Below are 19,416 nucleotides of genomic sequence, written 5' to 3'. Positions count from 1 at the left end.
TTCCAGTAATGGGAAGAGAGTCAGATTTAGAAAACTCAAGATGTCATTGGGCAGGAAGAACTGGCAGATAAAAGCATGAAGAGGGCAGAATAAGAAGCCACAGCAGTGGACAAGGCATGGAAAAGAAGAGAAAGGACTAAATTGTGGTGTGGCTTGAGAGACAAAGGAGGTGTAGGCATGAAATGAAGAAGAGCGAATGGTTTTCTGCCAGTTTAGTGAACTGAGCTGAGTTACTACTACGCACGGTAATTGCCAGGACTGCTTGAAAGAGAGGGGCTCAGGGGTGGTGGGATTCTCCCATAGTTAGGCTCAGCCAACAGTTGAAACCTCTGGTGTAAGTGGTGGCCTAGAACTTGCAAGCTGCTACAGGAAGAGTGAGCTTTGGAGTGCTTTTGGAAACGGTAGTGTTTATGTCAGTGGAGGTAGCAGTGGAGAAGGATTGGCAAGTGGTGGTTTTGGAGGGGAAAAAAGTAATTCTTGGGCATAATTTGATTAGTGAAGTTGTTGGGTTTTCTGATCAAGTAACATGAGTGATGTCAGCCTGGATGGAGGGGAGAGGTTTTGACGGTTATTTCTGTAAAATGATGCAAGCAAGGCAGTAACGCCTTAAGAGCAATGAGGTAATAGACTTAATGTTTTTAAACATAGTAAATGTTGCATGTAGAAACTATCTACTTAAATGTAACAAAAAGATATTTATGACTGTTTGAATGCCATATTAATTTTCAAAACAAAACACTGTTTGGCTTTGTATTGTGGTGTAACACCATCTAATTTTCTCATGCTTTTGTCTGTTTTATCTCCAGGAGATGCTCTAGTTGCTGTAAATGATGTTGATGTGAATTCTGAAAACATAGAAAGGGTTTTGTCTTGCATTCCAGGTCCTATGCAGGTACGGTAGTGGAACACTTATTCTATATGTCCTCTGTAAAAATTAATATTGTTTCTAGCCTTTTTTCCTTAGGAAACAGAACTTAGACAGTCTTTTCCTTAGAATTTCCTCATTTACTTTTTGAACACATTGGTTGACTTCAGTCAAACTTAGAGTAGAAATTTCAGAGTTCAATTCTGGTAAGTTTTGTGTAAATAGGTAGGTGCAAGCAAGTGACTCAAGCCAGTGTCCCATTAAGGGACATAAGGCACAGTCCAGCTGTTACATATTCTGTTTGTCATCAGCCAGAGTCAGAAAGCACATGCAACATTGTGCAAGAGGTAGCACCATACTTTTAGGTTTAGACTAACCATAACACCTGATTTTTTTTTTCTCAGTGTGAGAATCAAGGTATTCTATGCTTGCAGAATTCTGAATATTCATGTTTCTCTATGAGAACCTAGTACATACATATGTGAAAAATCAAGTTTTATTACTTTTCCTGCTCAGAAAACAACTTCATTATTATGTTACCACTTGCGTCAAAATTAATTACTTCTAGTTGAATACAGGGAAGTAACTTCTTTGAGACCTGCATGAACTTTTAACCAGCGATAGTTGTAGTTACAGGCAAAGATGGCAAGTATGCTTACTTTGAGAGTTGTTATCTTGAATACTCTGATCTCAGGAAATTAAGGACAAGGTGTGTAATTTTGTGATGCCTTGCTCCTGCTGGGTAATAGGGCTGGGGATGTGCAATCTGGCAATAGCATGTATGAAGCAAGATACTGATGTCTGGCTTAAAAATAAATATGACAGCTGCAGAATAGTAATGGCTTTTTTGTCAATTACTGTTCTTAAAACGGTAATAATTGCTGTGGAAATACTTAAATAATTACCTCTTCATCAGTATAAGAGACTCACAAACCACAAGAGAATAAAAAGAAGCCTGAATTAACTAGTGCTATTAAAGATATTTAAGAGCATTTAAATGGAGAAACTGATACCGCTTTCGTATTTAAATAGAAAAATAAATTCTTGAGCATTTAAGAGCTTTTATATTAAATACTTTTAAGATCTTTCAAACCTGAACAGTGATGAAGATTGATAGAGGTCAGTAATAAAAATTGACAAAAAAAAAACCCCAAACCCAAAGAACTGACCTGATGAATAATGTTTCTTCCCCGCAAACCTACTGCATGTATGTTCTCTTCTAGCTGAATAATAATTTTGGAGCTATAATGAAGAACGAAATAACTAATAAAGAATTGGATAGCTATTTCAGAATTAAACCAGGAGGTTGTTAATTATCTCGGATGCTAGTAGCATAAAATTAAGTATTTTAAGTTATTCTGCTTAAATCCACTTCTCGGTGGAGAGGAAGATAACGTAAAAGTTGCAATTTACAGATATGAGAAGGAGCAGGTTAAAATTACAGTGTCTCTTACGGTATGCCTGTAATCTCTTGGTAGTTTTTATTCCGGTAGAATATATGAGGTGCTAATAATAGAAGTGTGTTACTGTCTAGAGATTAAAAAGGAGAGGAAATTTTAGGTTTTGTTAAACATGCTTCTGTTTGCAACTTATGTAGTGTAAGTGCCTGTAGAACTACATCTGCAACTGCAGTAAGATTGAGTACTAGTATGTCAGTTTAGGAAGCTTTCCAAGATATTTGACAGTATGAAGCTTGCCTAAGCTACCAGAGTTGTGGTCAGGTATTGGCAGAGCTCCATGGTAGAAAAACCTTGTCTTGCCTGTCTTTGACCAAATATGGAGTTGCTGTAACTGTTGTTAAATACAGAATGATTAAAAAAGCAGAGATTATGCAGTTTATTTAATTGTATCCTTGCTAGATTAGAGTATACATATTACTTGTTGCTAAAATGCAATGCAACCCTTTATATAGTAGTTACTTTTAATGCAACGTTAATGTTTACGTTGTCAGTAAATCTGTCAAGTAGACAGCAATTACTTGAAATGTGTAACTGTTTGTCATATTGGCTTTCCAAAACCTTTTATTAAAGTGCAATTATTCCTTTTTTACTGTGCAGTTTGAGTCAAGCCAGAAGAGTGATTGCTGAAATAGACCAGTGGAGAATTTAAATAGAGAGTTCTCGATTTTTTTGCAGTGTAGAACACTGTGCTCATGCTGCTGAAGAAACAGAGGGTTGTTGTTTCTGAGATTTAGTAATAAAGACAGCTCTTACACAAGCAAAATTGTTAATGTATTCTCATTCATTGTATGTTACAAAATATCAAAAAAGATGCAGTTTAAAGCCGTTTTACTGTAGTTTATAAACTATTTACATAAGAGAAGTCACTGCCCTTCTGGGTTCACTGTTAAAAATTACTGGAAGTAATTTCAAAAACTAACTACCTAGATTCTCTTAGTTGCAGCATGTGGCATAACATCTCTCATTATATTTCCAGATTTTTGTTTTCTATACCTCAGTTTAGGCAAACTAGCTTCTGGGCATGTAAGGGCTAGTTTAGTGTATTTATTGAGCAACAGAAGTCCAAATGCTACATCAGTCTTTGGGTATTTTTTGTTGTTTGTTGTTTTTGGTTTTTTTTTTTAATGACTCAACTGTTTCTGTTTGGGTGCTTGCATGTCACCTAATAAGATAAAGTCACGATTCTGATTAAAGCATTGGATATCTCGTTTAGAAGTTCTGTAGCAGTCACTGAATGTGACAGGCCAAAGCATACCCCTCAATCAATGCTTGAGATAGTATGATAAAGTTACATTCCACAGTCTATATAATTTTACATTTCTGTAATCAAAATAGCTGCCGTTTCCTAGGACCACAAGACAAAGACAGCATAGGAAGGGGAAGATAGGCTAAAAGAATGTACTTTTCCTTACCCTGATACTTGGAAGTTGCAGAACCACTTTACCCGAAACTTTCTAAAAAAGCCTGAGGCAGACGTTCAGAATCGGAAATTTCAGCCTGAAATTTTGAGTTACAGTTGTGCAAACCATAAGCACATGGAAAACAGAGACTTACAACAGGAAACGGCAGGCAGTCTTAAAAGGCAGGCAATGCCACCAGCTCTGTCTATAATAAAATCCATATTCTAAGACATACAGCTTTCTTGCAGATAAACAGAAACTGTGCCTTTCTGGGTCAGACCAATGGTATAACAGCTACATTTTCTGTTTCTTACACTGACAAATGTTTAAGTAAAGAGTATTAAGAAACAAATTAAATACAGAGTGACCGTCCCATCATACTTATCCAGCTTCCAGCAGTCAATACTTGGGGACTTGTTGGATCACTTACAGGTTTGTATCTTTTCCTTCTTTTAATCTAGTTCTTAAAATTTATTTGACCTCCACAGCATCCTGTAGCAGTGATTTACATAACTGGCTTGTGTTACACTCATTTTTGTTGGTTTTCAAACTGCAATCTAATTAAGTGCGGAATAGTTAATTAAGTGAGTAGTTAACTGTCCGTGTCTTATTCTTTGTATTATTCCATGACTTTGGAGAGCTCTGTCATTTTCCACTTTTGTCACATCTTTCCTAAGCGGGAAAATCCCCGTCTACGTACCTCATAGTTTGCTGTTACTGTCACCTTCATCACTGCCTTCTTGCAGTTTGATTAAATTCTTTTTGAGAACTGTTCGAAGTATTGCAAATGTGTACATGCTATATATTTATAGAGTGGAATACTAACGTTTTCTGTGCTTTTTCCATTCTTCATTTAATTTCCTTTTCTGTTTTTTGCTGTGCATTGAATGGATTTTCTTTAGGAGAAATGGAATCAAAGTTGTGAAAGATTTCATAGTCCGTATTTACGAAAGGGTAATTCAGTAGTCACATATTTAATCAGATCCTGTGCACTGCTCAGGACAAAGATTCATTTCTCCTCCACAAAAAAGAAAAATAGTTTTTAGTGTATGTAGTCTCTTGGTCATTTTCTATTACAGCATTTTCCAGCCTAGATGGTCTTTTTCACAGTAATTTTTTTTTTTTTTTTTTAAGGTAGGAAATAGATTAGAACTTGGACAAAAGTAGAGAGGAACAGAAAAATTCATGTTTCAAGCTGTTAGCTTGAATCAAGAAGATTTGTAAAGGAACTTGTAGTCAAAGTATGGAGAGAGATCTTTCTCAAAATACAATGACTTTACATCTGAGCTGTGTGGTATTACCCACAGCGATATGGGAGGCAGCTTGGATGCCTACAGGAGGAGGGAGAGTTAAAGTTCTGTTTGGCCCTGTTTGTTTTGAGCTCTTGCTTGGAGGGCCATGTGGTTGTGTCTTTAAGACAAGACAGACAGAGTTTGTTTTTTTTTAAATTGAGAGACTAAAAGATAGACTGCAGCAAGAATTCCATCTGTGTGTCATTAGGGTAGAGACTGTAGCCTAAGTGTCATGAATAAGTGTCCACAGACAAGATGTAGTAGAAGTTAAGAGAAGTAACTATTGAGCCTTGAGGAAATCTGCAAGAAGTTAAACAGGGTATGAGGAAAATCCTCTGAAATGCATGCAGATGGCGTGACGAAGAAAGAGAACTGAGTCACAGAACGCCAGAGGAGAAAACCTGAATCTATAAAACTGCGAACGATCAAGTTACTGGGTCTTAAAAAGCCACTGTTTCTTAGCTGGATGTTTCTGCTCCTCGAGTCCTGTTAATATGCAGTGTAATGAATCGAAACTGAAATGATGAGGAGAGAGCGAGGGATGAGTTACTGTCAAAAAAGAAAGTGGTAGCACATGGCAGGAGAGCAGGATTGAGTGCAGTGCTGTTCCAGAGAATGGGAGAAGAGAAAAAAGCTGATAGCAGCCAAAATAGGAGGGGAAAGGATTAATGAGAAGTGTTGGGAGGGAGTAGAGTGGAATGGGAAGGCGGCAGCCAGTGACATAAATGTTGGAGCTGGAAGAGCCGATGATGGCGCTTTTCTCTGATCTAGTTTGACAGGCAGTAGGTGTTTTAAAGCATCATTATTTCTTGCTGGCGCTCCTCTCTTTAAGTATGAGTGTACACATACACAATTACGAAAATGTAAATTATCTATATTTAAATGTATATATTAGCTCTGCTTGGGCTTTTCAAATTAATTGCAACTGGGAAAATATAAACCTTTTTTGTTGCCTCGATCATTAGCCTAAACTGTCACTAACTTTACAGAGAAGCAGGATTTGGTGTGATGTATAATGTTTAGAACTTCCCAATCAATAGGCATGTTAAGGATACTTTACGGCAGACAAACAATCTTGAGTAAAAACATATGAAAGAGGGAACTGAGAGCGTGCCTCTACTTAGTCCAAATAGATATATTTTCAGTCTCTTTGAACAATGATGAAAACTAAGGTATCGTCCAAGAAAAGAAATCAATTTATTCTCCTTGGAAATTACAATTTTATGCTCAGTCAAGAGCTAGGTATTTCTCACATATCCTTCTTTCATACTTAGGATGAAGTGTTCATTGGATTTTGTGTTGCTTGTGAGCCAGGAAATGCGCATTTATACTAAAATTCCTGGGGTTTACTTTATTTGGGAAATAAAGAACGGTAAACATCATGTAATTTTTTTGACAAAGTGAGCTTGATGATCTAAGCTTTAAGTTATTTTTTAAGAGAGAATGCTCTGTTTGTGCTTTGATTTTTTTTTTTCTTCCAAAGACACAGCGCAACAAGTGATGTAAACAATTTTTATGCTTCTTGCTGGTTGTGTACAATTGTTAAATGCAGCAACAAAACTCTTATTTGCTGATTTCACAGCTTAAAAAAAAGAAGAAGGTTAACATAGTGAAAATGTTGGCAGATTGAAAGAATTGCTGAGTATTACAAATTAACAGACTTTTGCAGTCTAATGTAAATTGATTTTCCTGTGCAAATGTACCTAGCAGTGCACTCAAAATAGCAAAGAAATGCTCATGGAAGAGCCTTGAGGATATATACTTAGGAAAGTGCTGACATTTTGAAATAAGTCAAATATTGTGTGTGTTTCAAGAGCATGGTAATAGGTTTTGTGTTCAAACCCAGAGCAGTAAGTATATTTTTCCATTCTCAAAACCATAAGAATTAAGTATGAAAACACACCAAACCACATGCTTATTCACATGGTTCACAGAGCATGTAATAGCTGGCTTTGTCCTTAATAATAGATGGTTATGTAATGCTGAATATATAATTGGTTTTCTTGAAACAACAGGAATTTTTGAATGCTTACGTCTTTGTCAGTAAAGCTAAGAAAACTTAATCTCTTCAAGGACTCAAACTGCATCTATTTCATCTGATACTAGATTGTAAGTACAGCCTCATTTTCACAATAATTAATTATCTTAATAGGTTAAACTTACATTTGAAACATCAATATTTGAGCCTGAAGGAACTTCTCAGCAAGAGTATAAACGGGCACAGTCAAGTATGAACAATCTGGTTCGGCTCTTGTGGGGAGAAGATAGTACAGACCTTCAACAGGCTATACAAGATGTGCCTCATATTGTGATGTTCCTCACACTGAAACTGGACTCTGAAACGTCGAAGGATGAGGTATGTGGCTAAGTAAAACTGAAGATGAAAGGTAACAACTGACAACAGCAACTGCTATGCCTTTTGATGTAAAAAAAAAAAAAAAGGATTAAAAAACCTTGCTAATAATTTTGACTAGTCTGTAAAACGTCCAGTTTGACAGAAATAAGGCCTGAAATTCCAGGGAAAAGAAGTTATCATCACTGCTGACAAACTCTAATTGGACTTTAAATGACTTCAGCTCTGCTGAATGTCTTTACGTAAAGAGTAGGCTAGAGGTGTTAACAGACAAAGCAGAGATAAATTCAGAAGTTCGTTATTGTCTCTCAGATGCTCTCTGTGATGTTTTCAATATGCCTCTCACACTTGAACTATGAAATCTGCCTAGTCAAAAAAGTTGTCTCCAGCAGGAGCTGTTGGCAGTCCACATACATAATCTGTCTAGCTCCTCCTGTTTTGAAATGCTAATGTGCCTTTTCTTACAGGACTCTTGCATGTCTGCTGTTTGCAATCAACTTTGTTGGTTCTTGTTTGGGCAGCATTTTTGAGCTACTGAAGTACTTTCCTTTGTCCTGTGAAGCTTCTTTTCACATCTCTTTCCTTTTTGTGTTCTTCAGAAAAATTTTGCCAGTGTACGTATAACCCGTTATAAGTTTGTGTCGATGTTGTTCATGATGTAGCCATAGCTACAAATACTCCACCCAGAACGCTGGGACACAGAACAGTGTGGAGAGCCGAGCTTGGCCTCTTGCCTGATCTGAAAATGACAAATGGACAAAGTGGACTTTTTAGGAACAGACATTGGAAACAGACTCTTCTACCCTTCTGCAAATTTTCCTTAGATTTAGCATAGTGCCCCAGTGATCTTATATTATCTGTGATGTGGAGACATCAAATGAAGCACAAGTTTTGCCAGTCCCCAGGGACTGCATGGCAGGAGAGTGATGGAGTGGGGAGCAGAAGAAAGACATTTTGCTCTCTGTCCCCTGAAATTAACCCTTGGATCCAGTCAGTGCTACATCCCTTCTCTGAGATGTCTTTATTTTTTTGATACTGTTTTTCAACTGATAGAAGTCTGTATTGCTCTGTTGGTGATGTGTAATAGAGAAAAAGTATTACAACTACACATAATGGAGTTTAATTTTATTTTCTAGAGGCAGGGCTGGGGAGGAGAACCCTAGAAAATTACATTATAGAATAATATCGTGTAAAAAATGTTGCGAAATTTGCAGAGGCAAGTGTGGAAAGGTGGGAAATGACAGATTTATGGCTACTTGTGCAACCTTAATTCAGCCCTTTTGTACGTACGCAGCATGATATTTGTCTTCAGTATTACGTTTGTTCTGAAAGATGCCTGTCTTGTGCAGAGGACAAGATGGACAGATGAGTGTGTATAATTAAGGCCTATTAGGCAACCATAAATACAGTACTTCGTAACTCTGGAGTATTCAACTTTGCAATATAAATCACACTCTTAACGTAATATTTTTAAGGTAATGTATGCTTCATTGCATATTACAGCAAGATACTAACACTGTAAGCTTTGGTTCGCAGTTCTTTCCAATCCCGTTTACGAGACTACATTTTTTTTATGGGAGGTACGTTCAGCAGAAATTAGTTTATACAAGTGTATCTTATAATTTTTTTTTTTTTTAATAGCGTTGCAACTAGGCAAGGTAATTTTGTGCTCTTTTTCCCACCTGGAGACTGCTTCCATTAAAACATACGATACTGCAGTATTTTTTCTGCTTTGGTATTTTCCAATAATAAAAATGAAAAGAGCTCATTTAACTGTGAATTAAATAAACTTAAGATGCTTTATCAAAGTTCACTTGCATATTGCAAATAGTTCTTTTTTGCTTCAATTCTAAGTTTGTGGTCCAAGACTGCTATTTTATGTGGATAGAACAGCTATGGACAATTGCTGTAGACTTAGAGACTAGTGTTTTCCTGGTCACATAACTTTTATGAAATATTTAAAAAAAAAAAAAAACCAAACCAAAAAAAAAAACTATTTCAGGGCCTCTGGCTCCTCTGTTGGTAGGTGAATAGATATACAAACGCCTAATTGCAAGTCCTGCGCTTCAGAGTAAATGGAATACTGCTTTCTTGCCCCATTTTTTCTTTACACTCTCCCAAGAAACAGGATTAACTCTGAATATAGAGTAGAAGTAAAAGAGGGATTGTAATGCACTTGTTCGCCCTTCGTACCATGGAAGAATTGTTTCCTGAGAAGTCTTGGCAGTTATGCAGCCCCAAATAGTCTCTAATGTTGAGAGATGCTTTGCTGGGGTAATCAAGCTCTTTCTAACGCTTCCTAACAAAAGAATGCTGCCTTCTTCAGGGCATTTGTCTTTAATTTCATTTGGTGAGCAGTAAGCGACATTTATCCTGTAGATGTACAGTTCCAGATTTAGTTTACAGTAATATTTCAGATTAGCAGTGAAGTTATTGTACACCTATGCCATATTGCACATAAAAATATAATGATCCTTTACTAAGCTGCTTTACCCATATCCAAAGGAGGCATGGTATGCAGATCACATCCATGTAAACAACGGCAACTAGAGCTAGTAAGTAATTCTTCCACTTGTGAGCTTTTGGCACCCAAAAATAGAATTAATGAGCTCTAAGACTTGTAAGCTCGATCTACTCAACTATAAAGGAAAGTAGTATTAGAAATCATTGAGGATGTGTGCATGCCTGTGGGGAGTGTCCCATATGATAATGGTTTCAGTGAGTAAGGTTGATCTTGTCTTTTTTATGTTTCAGTTCAAGGTAGGTATAACAATTATACGTTATTTGTACCAGCATGCAACTATAATATCTTTATGTGTTTGAACTGATTTTGGCAATACCATGTCTTAAAAGGAATAATGTTCACGGTCCTCTTGCATGATAGTGTTACTGGAAGCATGTGTTTAGCATACTTACAAAGTAGGTATTACTGAGTAGCTGTTACGATAGCTTGGTTCATACAGACACTGACTTGTACTTCCTGTAGCATTTCTCCCTGTTTTTATAATTTCTGAACTAATCTTTAAGAATTCATAGTTGTCTTTCATCTACTGTTTCTTTTTGAATCTTATGTAAGATGCAACTAAAAGCCTCCATTGTCAGTGCACTGTGTTTGAAGATTATAGTTTTTAGCTGGTCAGCACCATTTTGACACAAATTCTTTTAGCCATTTTTTAGGTTGTCAAGACTGCACTAATAATTTTTTTTTTTAAATGTTATTTAGGCTCTGTTTGAGAAATTAGTAGAATAAATAAGGGAAGCTGTTGGGTAAGCCATTAGTTTAGATAGACTGTCCAGGTTTGGGTTTGGGTTTTTTGGGTTGAGGGAGGGTTTACAGTTTTTAAGAAATGAGTTACTTCTCATTTATTAATTCCATTGTCATTGGCCTGTGAATTTTCACCTTGCTTTGAAGACAACTATCTTGTATGGTGGTATGTGCTGAACCTTGCTAACTCATTAATATATATATATATGATAGAGCTATGACCTTTTGTTACAGTTGTCTTTTCTTTCCCTGGGAGAGTGTACAGATAATTCTCAAATGAATTTTGTGTAAAGGCCCCAGTTCATAGTGAGGAGAAAAAAAGGCTCTTTCTAGCCCTTTGTAGTGCTGTAATTAGAAAATGCCAAGGTTTTTTTCCAGCTGAGGAGTTGATTCAAGAAAAAAAAAATCCTTGTCACTAATGAGTATTTGAAAATAGGGCTAATTAAATTGGGTAAGAATGAAGAGTTTGCCAGGTCCGTCTTTACATTCTTTTAATCTTGATGAAGGAAAATATTCTAACGGGTATTGGCACTGCCTGGATGTGCTTAGTGACATAAATAGGAAAGTTAATAATTTCTGTGTTTCTTTTGTTTGTGCAGAAAGATAATTTACTATACTCTTTGCATTGGATATGCTTAATATTACATACATTATTTCTGGCCCATCATGGTTTGGCAGAAAGCAATAAATGGGAATCAGATGTTTGCTTACTACTATATTTTTATGGCTGCTGAAATAATTAATAGAAAATTTTTTAAAACGCTTACGTAAAAAAATGTATTTTAAAGAACTGGTTAGAAAAAGAAAAATTGTCACAAAACAATTCTCCATATAATAATTCTAAATAAGTCCTACTTTTTCTATTTTATAGAAAAGTTAAAACTGTCAGAAACATTCATGTGCATTTTAGAACTTTCCAGTATGCTTGTGCAGACCACTGCTTGTTTTGATACCATGTGAAAGTATATGATAAAAGCTTTCATGTTTAAAAAAAAATTGATGCCAGGAAAAAAATTTATCCTGTTTTCTGTGGGGGTTTTTTTGTGATTTTGTTTTTGTTTTTGCTCTGCTTAACTAACAGCTAACTTTCTTCACAGCAAGAAATTCTTTATCAGTACCCCATATCAGAAGCATCCCAAAAACTGAAAAGTGTGAGAGGAATATTTCTCACACTATCTGACATACTGGAAAGTGTTACTGGTACCCAGATTATCAGGTAAAAGTATTTGAAATGTAATGTATTACTACTTGTATTATTTTATACACATGTGTACAGAAAAACACACATGGGTCATGCATCAAGTTCTAGACAAAACAAGAGTGACTCTACCTATTAGGCAGCAATGTTTTAAATAGAACAGCATGCCTGAGGTTGGACTGCTCAGCCGGGATGTACATTGATTTGGGGGAATTTCTTTGTCATGGGTGGCAATGACTAGGATTTTTAGTTCAATGAAATTGTTTTTAGATCTCTTAAAGCATCCTTATCTAAACTGGGATTGTGTGGCACTATACTATGGCAGACTGGAAATTCTACAACAGCTTCAATCAAAATTTAAAAAAATTTTTAAAAGATAAAATGTAATTCAGTTAAATTCATGAGTGCCTGCTACTTTTAAATTAATTTTATTTCACATTCAACTTGCAGCACCTGAAAGATTTTTGTATCCACAGATCAGGACTCTAGTAAAAAGTCTAATAAAAGTGACTCCTGAGTTTCTGGAGTGGTGTAGGGGTGGTGGAGATATGTCAAGAGATTGTTGAATATTTAAAGGTAGATGATTTTCTGATGGAATAACTAAAAGTGAGATAGCAGGTATCGCTTTTCAGTTTCACACTTCTTCCCACTGATAATCAGTATAGGAGTTTACATCTCCTGGGGATCTTGGGCAAGGTTCTCTTCTGCATATCAGTGCCTTGTGTGTCAGACACAAGATGTGGGTGGGTATGAAAAAGCCAAATTTATGTGGGATTTCAGGGCCAAGGATACAGAGCGCAAGCAGTAGTGCAGCAGTGAACAGCATTGGCAATAATAAGGAATTCCTCAAAGCCAAAAAGCCTGTTTAATGTTTTTAAGTTGGGTTTTCCACTGATAAATTTTTCCTTAAAAGGAGTTTCTTGAAGTGCTTTTGTATATTTTTGCTTACCAGAAAATTAACACTGGTAAGTTTACTTTTCCTTACATTTGGGGTTTTTTTTGTTTTTTTTTTTTTTTTTTTAATCAGACTTGTTGGTATCCTGCTATTTTGAGTAAGGAGTTTTAATACTGTGCTTTAACCATGCTTACAACTTTCTAGTTAATAAGTTACTAAAAGTCATGTTACTGATCTAGTGATCAATAGGGATGTGGACTGACTCCTTTAGCAGCAGGTATCAAACACAGGCTTTTGATCTTTTGCATATACCAGTATTTTAATGCAATGCCACATTAATTAGCACTGAAGTATATTAACACCTGTTAAATGCTTATGCATTATTAATGGAAATTCTCCTGTATAGAAGCATTTTTTGACATTTTCAAACACATCCAAAAGAGAAATCAATCCGCTGTTTGATGATCTATACCAATGGTATCATCAGAATAACAACACAGAAATCCATGATAATGTAGATTCACCTTTCCTGTTAAGGTTCTCAATTTCCCATTTTTGAGTTCTAAAAATACAAAAGCAATTCTGCTAGTCTCTGTGGACTGTCTCATGTCTTGAAAAAATATAATAGATAATCCCCAGCTCTGCTATGAAGCTTCTTCTGTCAGAAGAGTAAATTATGATTATTGTGTCTGCACATGTATTGTGGATCTTTTGGGATGGGGATGTTTATTTCTTTGTAGGTAATTGCATTATAAATATATAACTTTTTTTGTTTGGAAAGCACTTTTGGTTACATGAAGGATAAAACCTGCAAAAATACTAAGGTACTTCTTAACTAATGAAATGACACTATTGTTTTATTCAGTACCGTCAATTTTACAGTATGAATGAATCACTGAAGCAAGTGAATCCTGGAGCCATAGCCTAAAAATTAACTTCTTTAATCTTTAAAGTTTAAACTAAAGTTACCTTTTTTTCCACTTTGCAGCAGTGTTATCTTGTTACGTAAAATTTCTAACGTGATAGTAAGAAAGGTGGGGTTTTGCTATGAATTCAGTGTTTGAGATACTTACAGACCTTGGTTTTAGCAGCAACCAGTACATATAATCTGATAACCTGGTGCGTAACGTAGGGTTAACTGCAAATTAGAACATTGGGTCTAATTCTGTTTCATATTCTAATCCACTGTATGGCTCAGATGAGTTCTCTGTGTTTTTCTGGGATTGCTGAGCTATGTAGAGCAATTTTCTATACAAGGAGATAGCATGAGAGTTCAAGCTTATATTTATCACTCAGGTAATATGTTCAAATACCTCCTGGGCTTGTTTTCAGAACATGTGCGGAGTCTTTTTAAATGATTTTGTGAGTGAGTATGTTGAGAACCTTCATTAGTACCTCCGGTTACCTCAATGTGATCTGAAATGGCATTCATTTTCTAAGTTGATTGTGATAAAAGCTAGGCAGGAAGACCTTTAAAGAGTATCTGAATCACTCAGAAGATGACTGTGGCGCTTCAGTAGCGGTTGTTCATCCTTTATATTTGTGTACTTGAAAACGTTGTTACTACTGGTGTGATCTGTTTGGAAGGGAAATCGGAGAGTCTTTGAGTTCTGTAATAATTAATATCATTACCTAGCCCAGTTGCATGCATGTGATTATACATGATCATAAGATTTTGCATCTAAAATACATATAAATCATTCTGGCTTGTAATGGTGGTCTTTTATGACTTCATAGTGTTAACAAAAGTACTTCTGGTTTAATTTTTCTAGTTCCTCCCTTTTCTTATGCGGAAAACTGGTTCAAGTTGTTTACTGGAAGGAATCTGACAAGTTGCTTGTAATTGGCCTTCCTGAAGAAAAGTGAGTTTCAAATAAAACGCTTTGTTTTCCTTTTAATTTTATTTTCTTTCCTGTTATGTGTCCTCAAATTGTACTCTTCTATCAAAAAAGCGAGAAAGAGAGGGCTTACAATGTAGTCTTTAACTAGTTTCTGTGGTTCCACTTCTTTGATGGACTTTGTTCGCATCTTTTATATATCCATTGGTACAGTTTCTTTTTCATTTCCGCTAAAGGGAATAAGGTCTCTTTAGATCTCAGAAATATGTGTAAGCTAGAAAACAGTAATTTTTAGTGTTTGGTAAAGTCAAGTCCTGATTAGAGACTACTGAATAACAGCAGTAATATTACATATTTATCTCTTCTAGGAAGACTTCTCCCCCCCCCCCCCCCCCTCCCCCCCCCCCCCCAGCTTTACTACTGTGTGTGTCATCACGGGCAAGTCGCTCCAAGTAAATCTCTCATACAGTCCGATGAAGAATTTTTTGTTTGCACTATATCGCTAGTTAAGAATAGAGCTCTTCAGAAGATGCCTATGCTTATTCATAGTGAAGATGTTATAAATATAGCTGTACGTTTGAATTTTTATTTTTCAGTGTGCCGCTTCCTCAGCTGAGGAACATGATTGAAGATGTTGTCAGGACCTTGAAATTTATGTACAGTTCTTTAGATAGGTGAGTTCTTTCAAAAGTATTTTCTTTTCAGTCGCTAATTTTTCATTGATTGTCATTGAAAAAGACAGCTAGTAGCATTAATTTTAACGTTTACATGGAATTTCTTTGCATATTCTTTTACACTTGCACAAAAAAACAGAATTCTGTTCTTGTCTTTTTCAGTCTTAACACTAGTAAGACTCTTTTAAAACAGTCTTTGTTACTTCAGAAAGTTTTGTCCTTGATTAGGTTAAATTATTCACATAATCTAAGTCACTGTGGATGTCAACAGCAATCTGCAAATGTTATGCTTTGTGTTAAAGCACTGTCTGTAAAACGTACTTATGAATCAGTGTTATATTTTTAATAAAGTAAACACTCCAGACTTCTCAACTTTATTTGGCAGAGTGACTGTCTTCCTCTGCATTTGGAAATCACCCAGAAAATTTTCTCTCTGACTGTAACCTAAATAAAATTGCCAAGGTAGGCTATTCATATGCTTGCATTCAATTCAGGGTTAAAATGTGTGTGCTATAGAGAAAGAAAAAGAATAATCTTAATTTCCAGAAGGATGAAGCTGATCATTGTCTCATCTTAAGTTGCTCTAAGACATCTACTATAATACTATACTGCTTTATTTTTCACTTTGTTTGTAGGTACTGCCTGGATATTAGCCTAGTGGGTTTTTTCATGTTTAAAGTGAATGTTACAAAAAAAAGAAATCCAAATGTAGTATCATGCTGTAAAGAGACTTCTATAGCACAGAGGGTTATATAAACAAGCTACAAGTTTCTCAGTGTTATTCTAACTTGGAGTTCATGTTTGTTCAGTGCTTTTTGCCAGGTGGAAAATGTTTCTCGTCTGGATCATTTTTTCAACCTGTTCTTCCAACGTGCACTTCAGCCTGCAAGACTCAAGTCAAATGCCAGTCCCAGTGCTCAACACTATGATACCTGCAGTGCATTATTCTTAGACAATCTCCCAGGCTTGCGCTGGCTGACATTGCCTCAGGAAATCAAGGTAATGTCATTTTCAGATCTCTCTAGAAAAACTTGTATATGAGAGGCCAGAAAATTGATGCAGGTATCTTCTGTGGTTATTGTGTAATTTACGCAAGTGCTTTGCCCATCCCAGACCACCTGTTTTCCCACAGGGTCCGTTATTGAAGTTTGGAACTGCACAATCATTTCCACAGGAAACAGATCACTATTATGAGTGTAGTTAGGTGACTTCAGAGTTATCTAAGAACAGAACATGATGACAAAGGAATTAAACTTTATTTAAAATACATATGTATACACACACACAAACACATCTCTAACAACTAGCAAATGCAGTAGGGAAAGCAGCCCCTGGTATGTAGCTTTGTGTTTGATTTTGACCATTTCAGTATTTTTCCAGGTAGAAAATATTACTCCAGAAGCCCATGCATAACTTGTAATTTAGTAGAGTTATAAAGGGCTGTTGCAGAATCAAAATAAATATCCATACATCATTTGTTTGACGCCATACAGGTACAGCTTTTCTGCACCATTTCACTGTCTGGTTACCTCCCAATTTGAAATTGAGTTGTGCTTTAAGCAGAAGTAAGAGAAAAGCTAGATCACAGTAAATGGCATTATAGCTTTCAGTCTTAAACCTCATTTTTGTAACTTGAAGAAGTTAAAATAGGGATCATTGGGATAATTATTAGTAAAGTAATATTTTTTTAAATAGAAAAAAATAGATTTTATATATGTGATGCATAATCCCAAGATGCAAAGTCTTCTCTGAAGTGGTTTTTCATATGTACTATAGAACTGATGTTATTAGACCAAAATGCATAAAGGTGATATTTCTCCAATTTGAAACAATTGTAAAAATTTTTGTACAAGAGAAAACAATTCCAAGGAGTTTTCAGCAGCGGAGTTGTAAGACCAAAACTTATTTCATTTATTTCCAAAATTTATGGTATTATTTGGAATTTCATATTCATTTGAATTACACAAAACGAAAATTGAATTCAGACTGAATTATGCAAAACAAAGTCTGCAACAGGGGTTGCAACTAGAAAAACTTTGTCTTACTGGGTGGCAGATTCTATAACGCAGTTCCAGCATAGTTTGGTTCTGCATAGATAAGCAAGTCCTAGCCCTGTTCTACAGTAGTTGGTGGACAAGCTTATTATAATAGGTTTTATCAATGTATTAAGTTCTGCAAAGTGAACAGGATACAATCCTCAGAGAATGTAGGGGAAAACTTTTATGAAATTACATTTAGGACAAAAGCTGATAAGTGTGTCTTATGTACAGAAAGTTCCTCTGAAATGTTTTTTTCTTGTATGATTTTTTTTTTCTGTTTTGTATCCAGATCCTCTTTCAGTCTGTCTTTTTTTTTTTTTTTTTTTTTTTAAGCCCCCATGGGTATTTTTTGTTAATCATGGTGTCAAATATATTCTTTAATAACACAACTGTGTATGCATTAATTTAGAAACAAACCAGAAGACTTCCCTTACTCCTTCAAAGGGCTTGTAGCTTCCAATTTTTTTCTGGTTTTATGTTACAGTTTGTTATAAAGTGATTTAGCATCACTGCCTAAGGGTTATGTGTTCCATGTAAAGCATTGCTAGAACATGTTTTGATTTGACAGTAGGTTAAGGTGTAGATAACTGAGTCTCACTAGGGCAGTTTGCTGCTTTATTTTCAATTATACTGGAAGTACAGAAATCAATGTGTACTTTCAAGGCATGGTGATCACTAAATGATTGCTTTTAATTTTCTCATCAGAGAGATCTTCTGGGATTTTTGTGTGGCACAGAGTAGATGAAAGCTCTCCTTCCCACCCTCCCTGCCTCCTATTTTCTCAGTTTTCCTAAATGAAAAGCTCTATTTTTGGAAGACAGTACAGTCCACTTGCATAAATAAAGCATCCACGAGAAATTAGTTTGTAGAGCACTAAAGCAAAAATTTAAGCAGGGCTTGAAGATACTAGAAGTACCCTGGCTCTCTCCTGGCTCTTCTTCTTCCTTCCAATTTCTGTAATCTCATCAGTATTAATAGTTGTTATTCCCTTGTAGGTTCTGTTAATGTTTCTTATCTTAATTCTATAGAGGTGTTTTTTTCCTAATTAGGTTTTTAGCCTCATAGCAAAATAAGGTTAAAAATGAGGCAAAATGAGGCTTCTTCACTTCCTTGAATTTGTAGCAGCTTGGGGTAGCATCTATCTTGCCTTCTTTTAGAGCTGTGATATAAATGACTACAGTTGAGGTGCTAATCCTGAACTCTTCCTGTTATTTAATGGGGAAAATCTGGTACTTCAGTAGTTCAGCTGCTTGACTTCAGGTGTTTACTTCAGTATTAGATGAATCATGCCTTAGGACTTCTGTGGCTTCATTTGCATTAACTGTGAAGAGAACCTGAAGTGAATGGACTAGCTCAAATAGAGAATATCTACACTGTAGATATTTAATGAAATGCAGTCTCATTCAAGGAACTAAACATATGACTAAGTAGCTAAATTACTATTTAAATCTGCTGGCCTTTAATGAACATATTGTAAAATTGGACCTCTCTTTCTATTTAGAGCAATCATTTGACATATAATATAAACACTCAAATATCTGTGATTCCATTTGAGAAGGTAATTTTCCATACAGTGCATATATGTAAATTGCAATTTGGTAATATTTTATATATTGTTCTTCATTCAAGAAGTGTTAGATATTAGGCATTGTAGTAAGGCACAGTGGACTCCTTAGATAATCGGTCATTTCACTTCAGGGCCTAAAGCGGGTGAAAGAAAAATTCACTGCATTTTCATTTTCCATACTCTTGAACATTAATGAATCTAGGATTCATTTTTGCCTTTGTGATTTTTAAATATTTTCAAGTCCACAATTAGGAAGATATTTTCCATATCATGTGAAGGATTGTTTGCATACCATACTTGAGTCAGTATGTGAATGGCAGTTTTTACAAAATTTCATAGGAAAAACAATAATTCATTAAGATGGAATAATGTTTAGAATATGTTAGTCTTGTCACGGTAGAGTTTGTTTTTTAACGAGTGTTTGCTGTGATTTAATGCAAATGAAACAGCTGGGAAGTTTTAAACTGAGAGTTTTCTTTCATGGATAGACCCAAAATATTTGTAAGGTTGTAGATAAAATAGTGAAGGTTAGTTCTAATTATTAGACAATGATTCTAATCTGAGCTGACC

General features: G+C 35.6%; 1 protein-coding gene across 2 annotated transcripts in view; it reads left to right on the top strand.

Annotated features, from left to right (window-relative positions):
* Positions 1-19,416, top strand: part of INTU (inturned planar cell polarity protein) — a 58,376-nt gene that overhangs the window by 22,881 nt on the left and 16,079 nt on the right. For both annotated transcript variants that reach the window (XM_030028977.2, XM_030028967.2), the window contains exons 3-8: positions 807-892; positions 7,170-7,373; positions 11,733-11,851; positions 14,501-14,590; positions 15,163-15,240; positions 16,050-16,239. In XM_030028977.2, the coding sequence (XP_029884837.1) occupies positions 807-892; positions 7,170-7,373; positions 11,733-11,851; positions 14,501-14,590; positions 15,163-15,240; positions 16,050-16,239 (767 nt within the window). The remainder of the gene's footprint in view (positions 1-806; positions 893-7,169; positions 7,374-11,732; positions 11,852-14,500; positions 14,591-15,162; positions 15,241-16,049; positions 16,240-19,416) is intronic.

This window comes from Aquila chrysaetos, chromosome 1 (assembly GCF_900496995.4).
Source record: "Aquila chrysaetos chrysaetos chromosome 1, bAquChr1.4, whole genome shotgun sequence".
Lineage (NCBI taxonomy): Eukaryota > Metazoa > Chordata > Aves > Accipitriformes > Accipitridae > Aquila > Aquila chrysaetos.
Note: the sequence above shows the minus strand (reverse complement) of the source record. Positions and strands in the feature narration are given on the sequence as shown.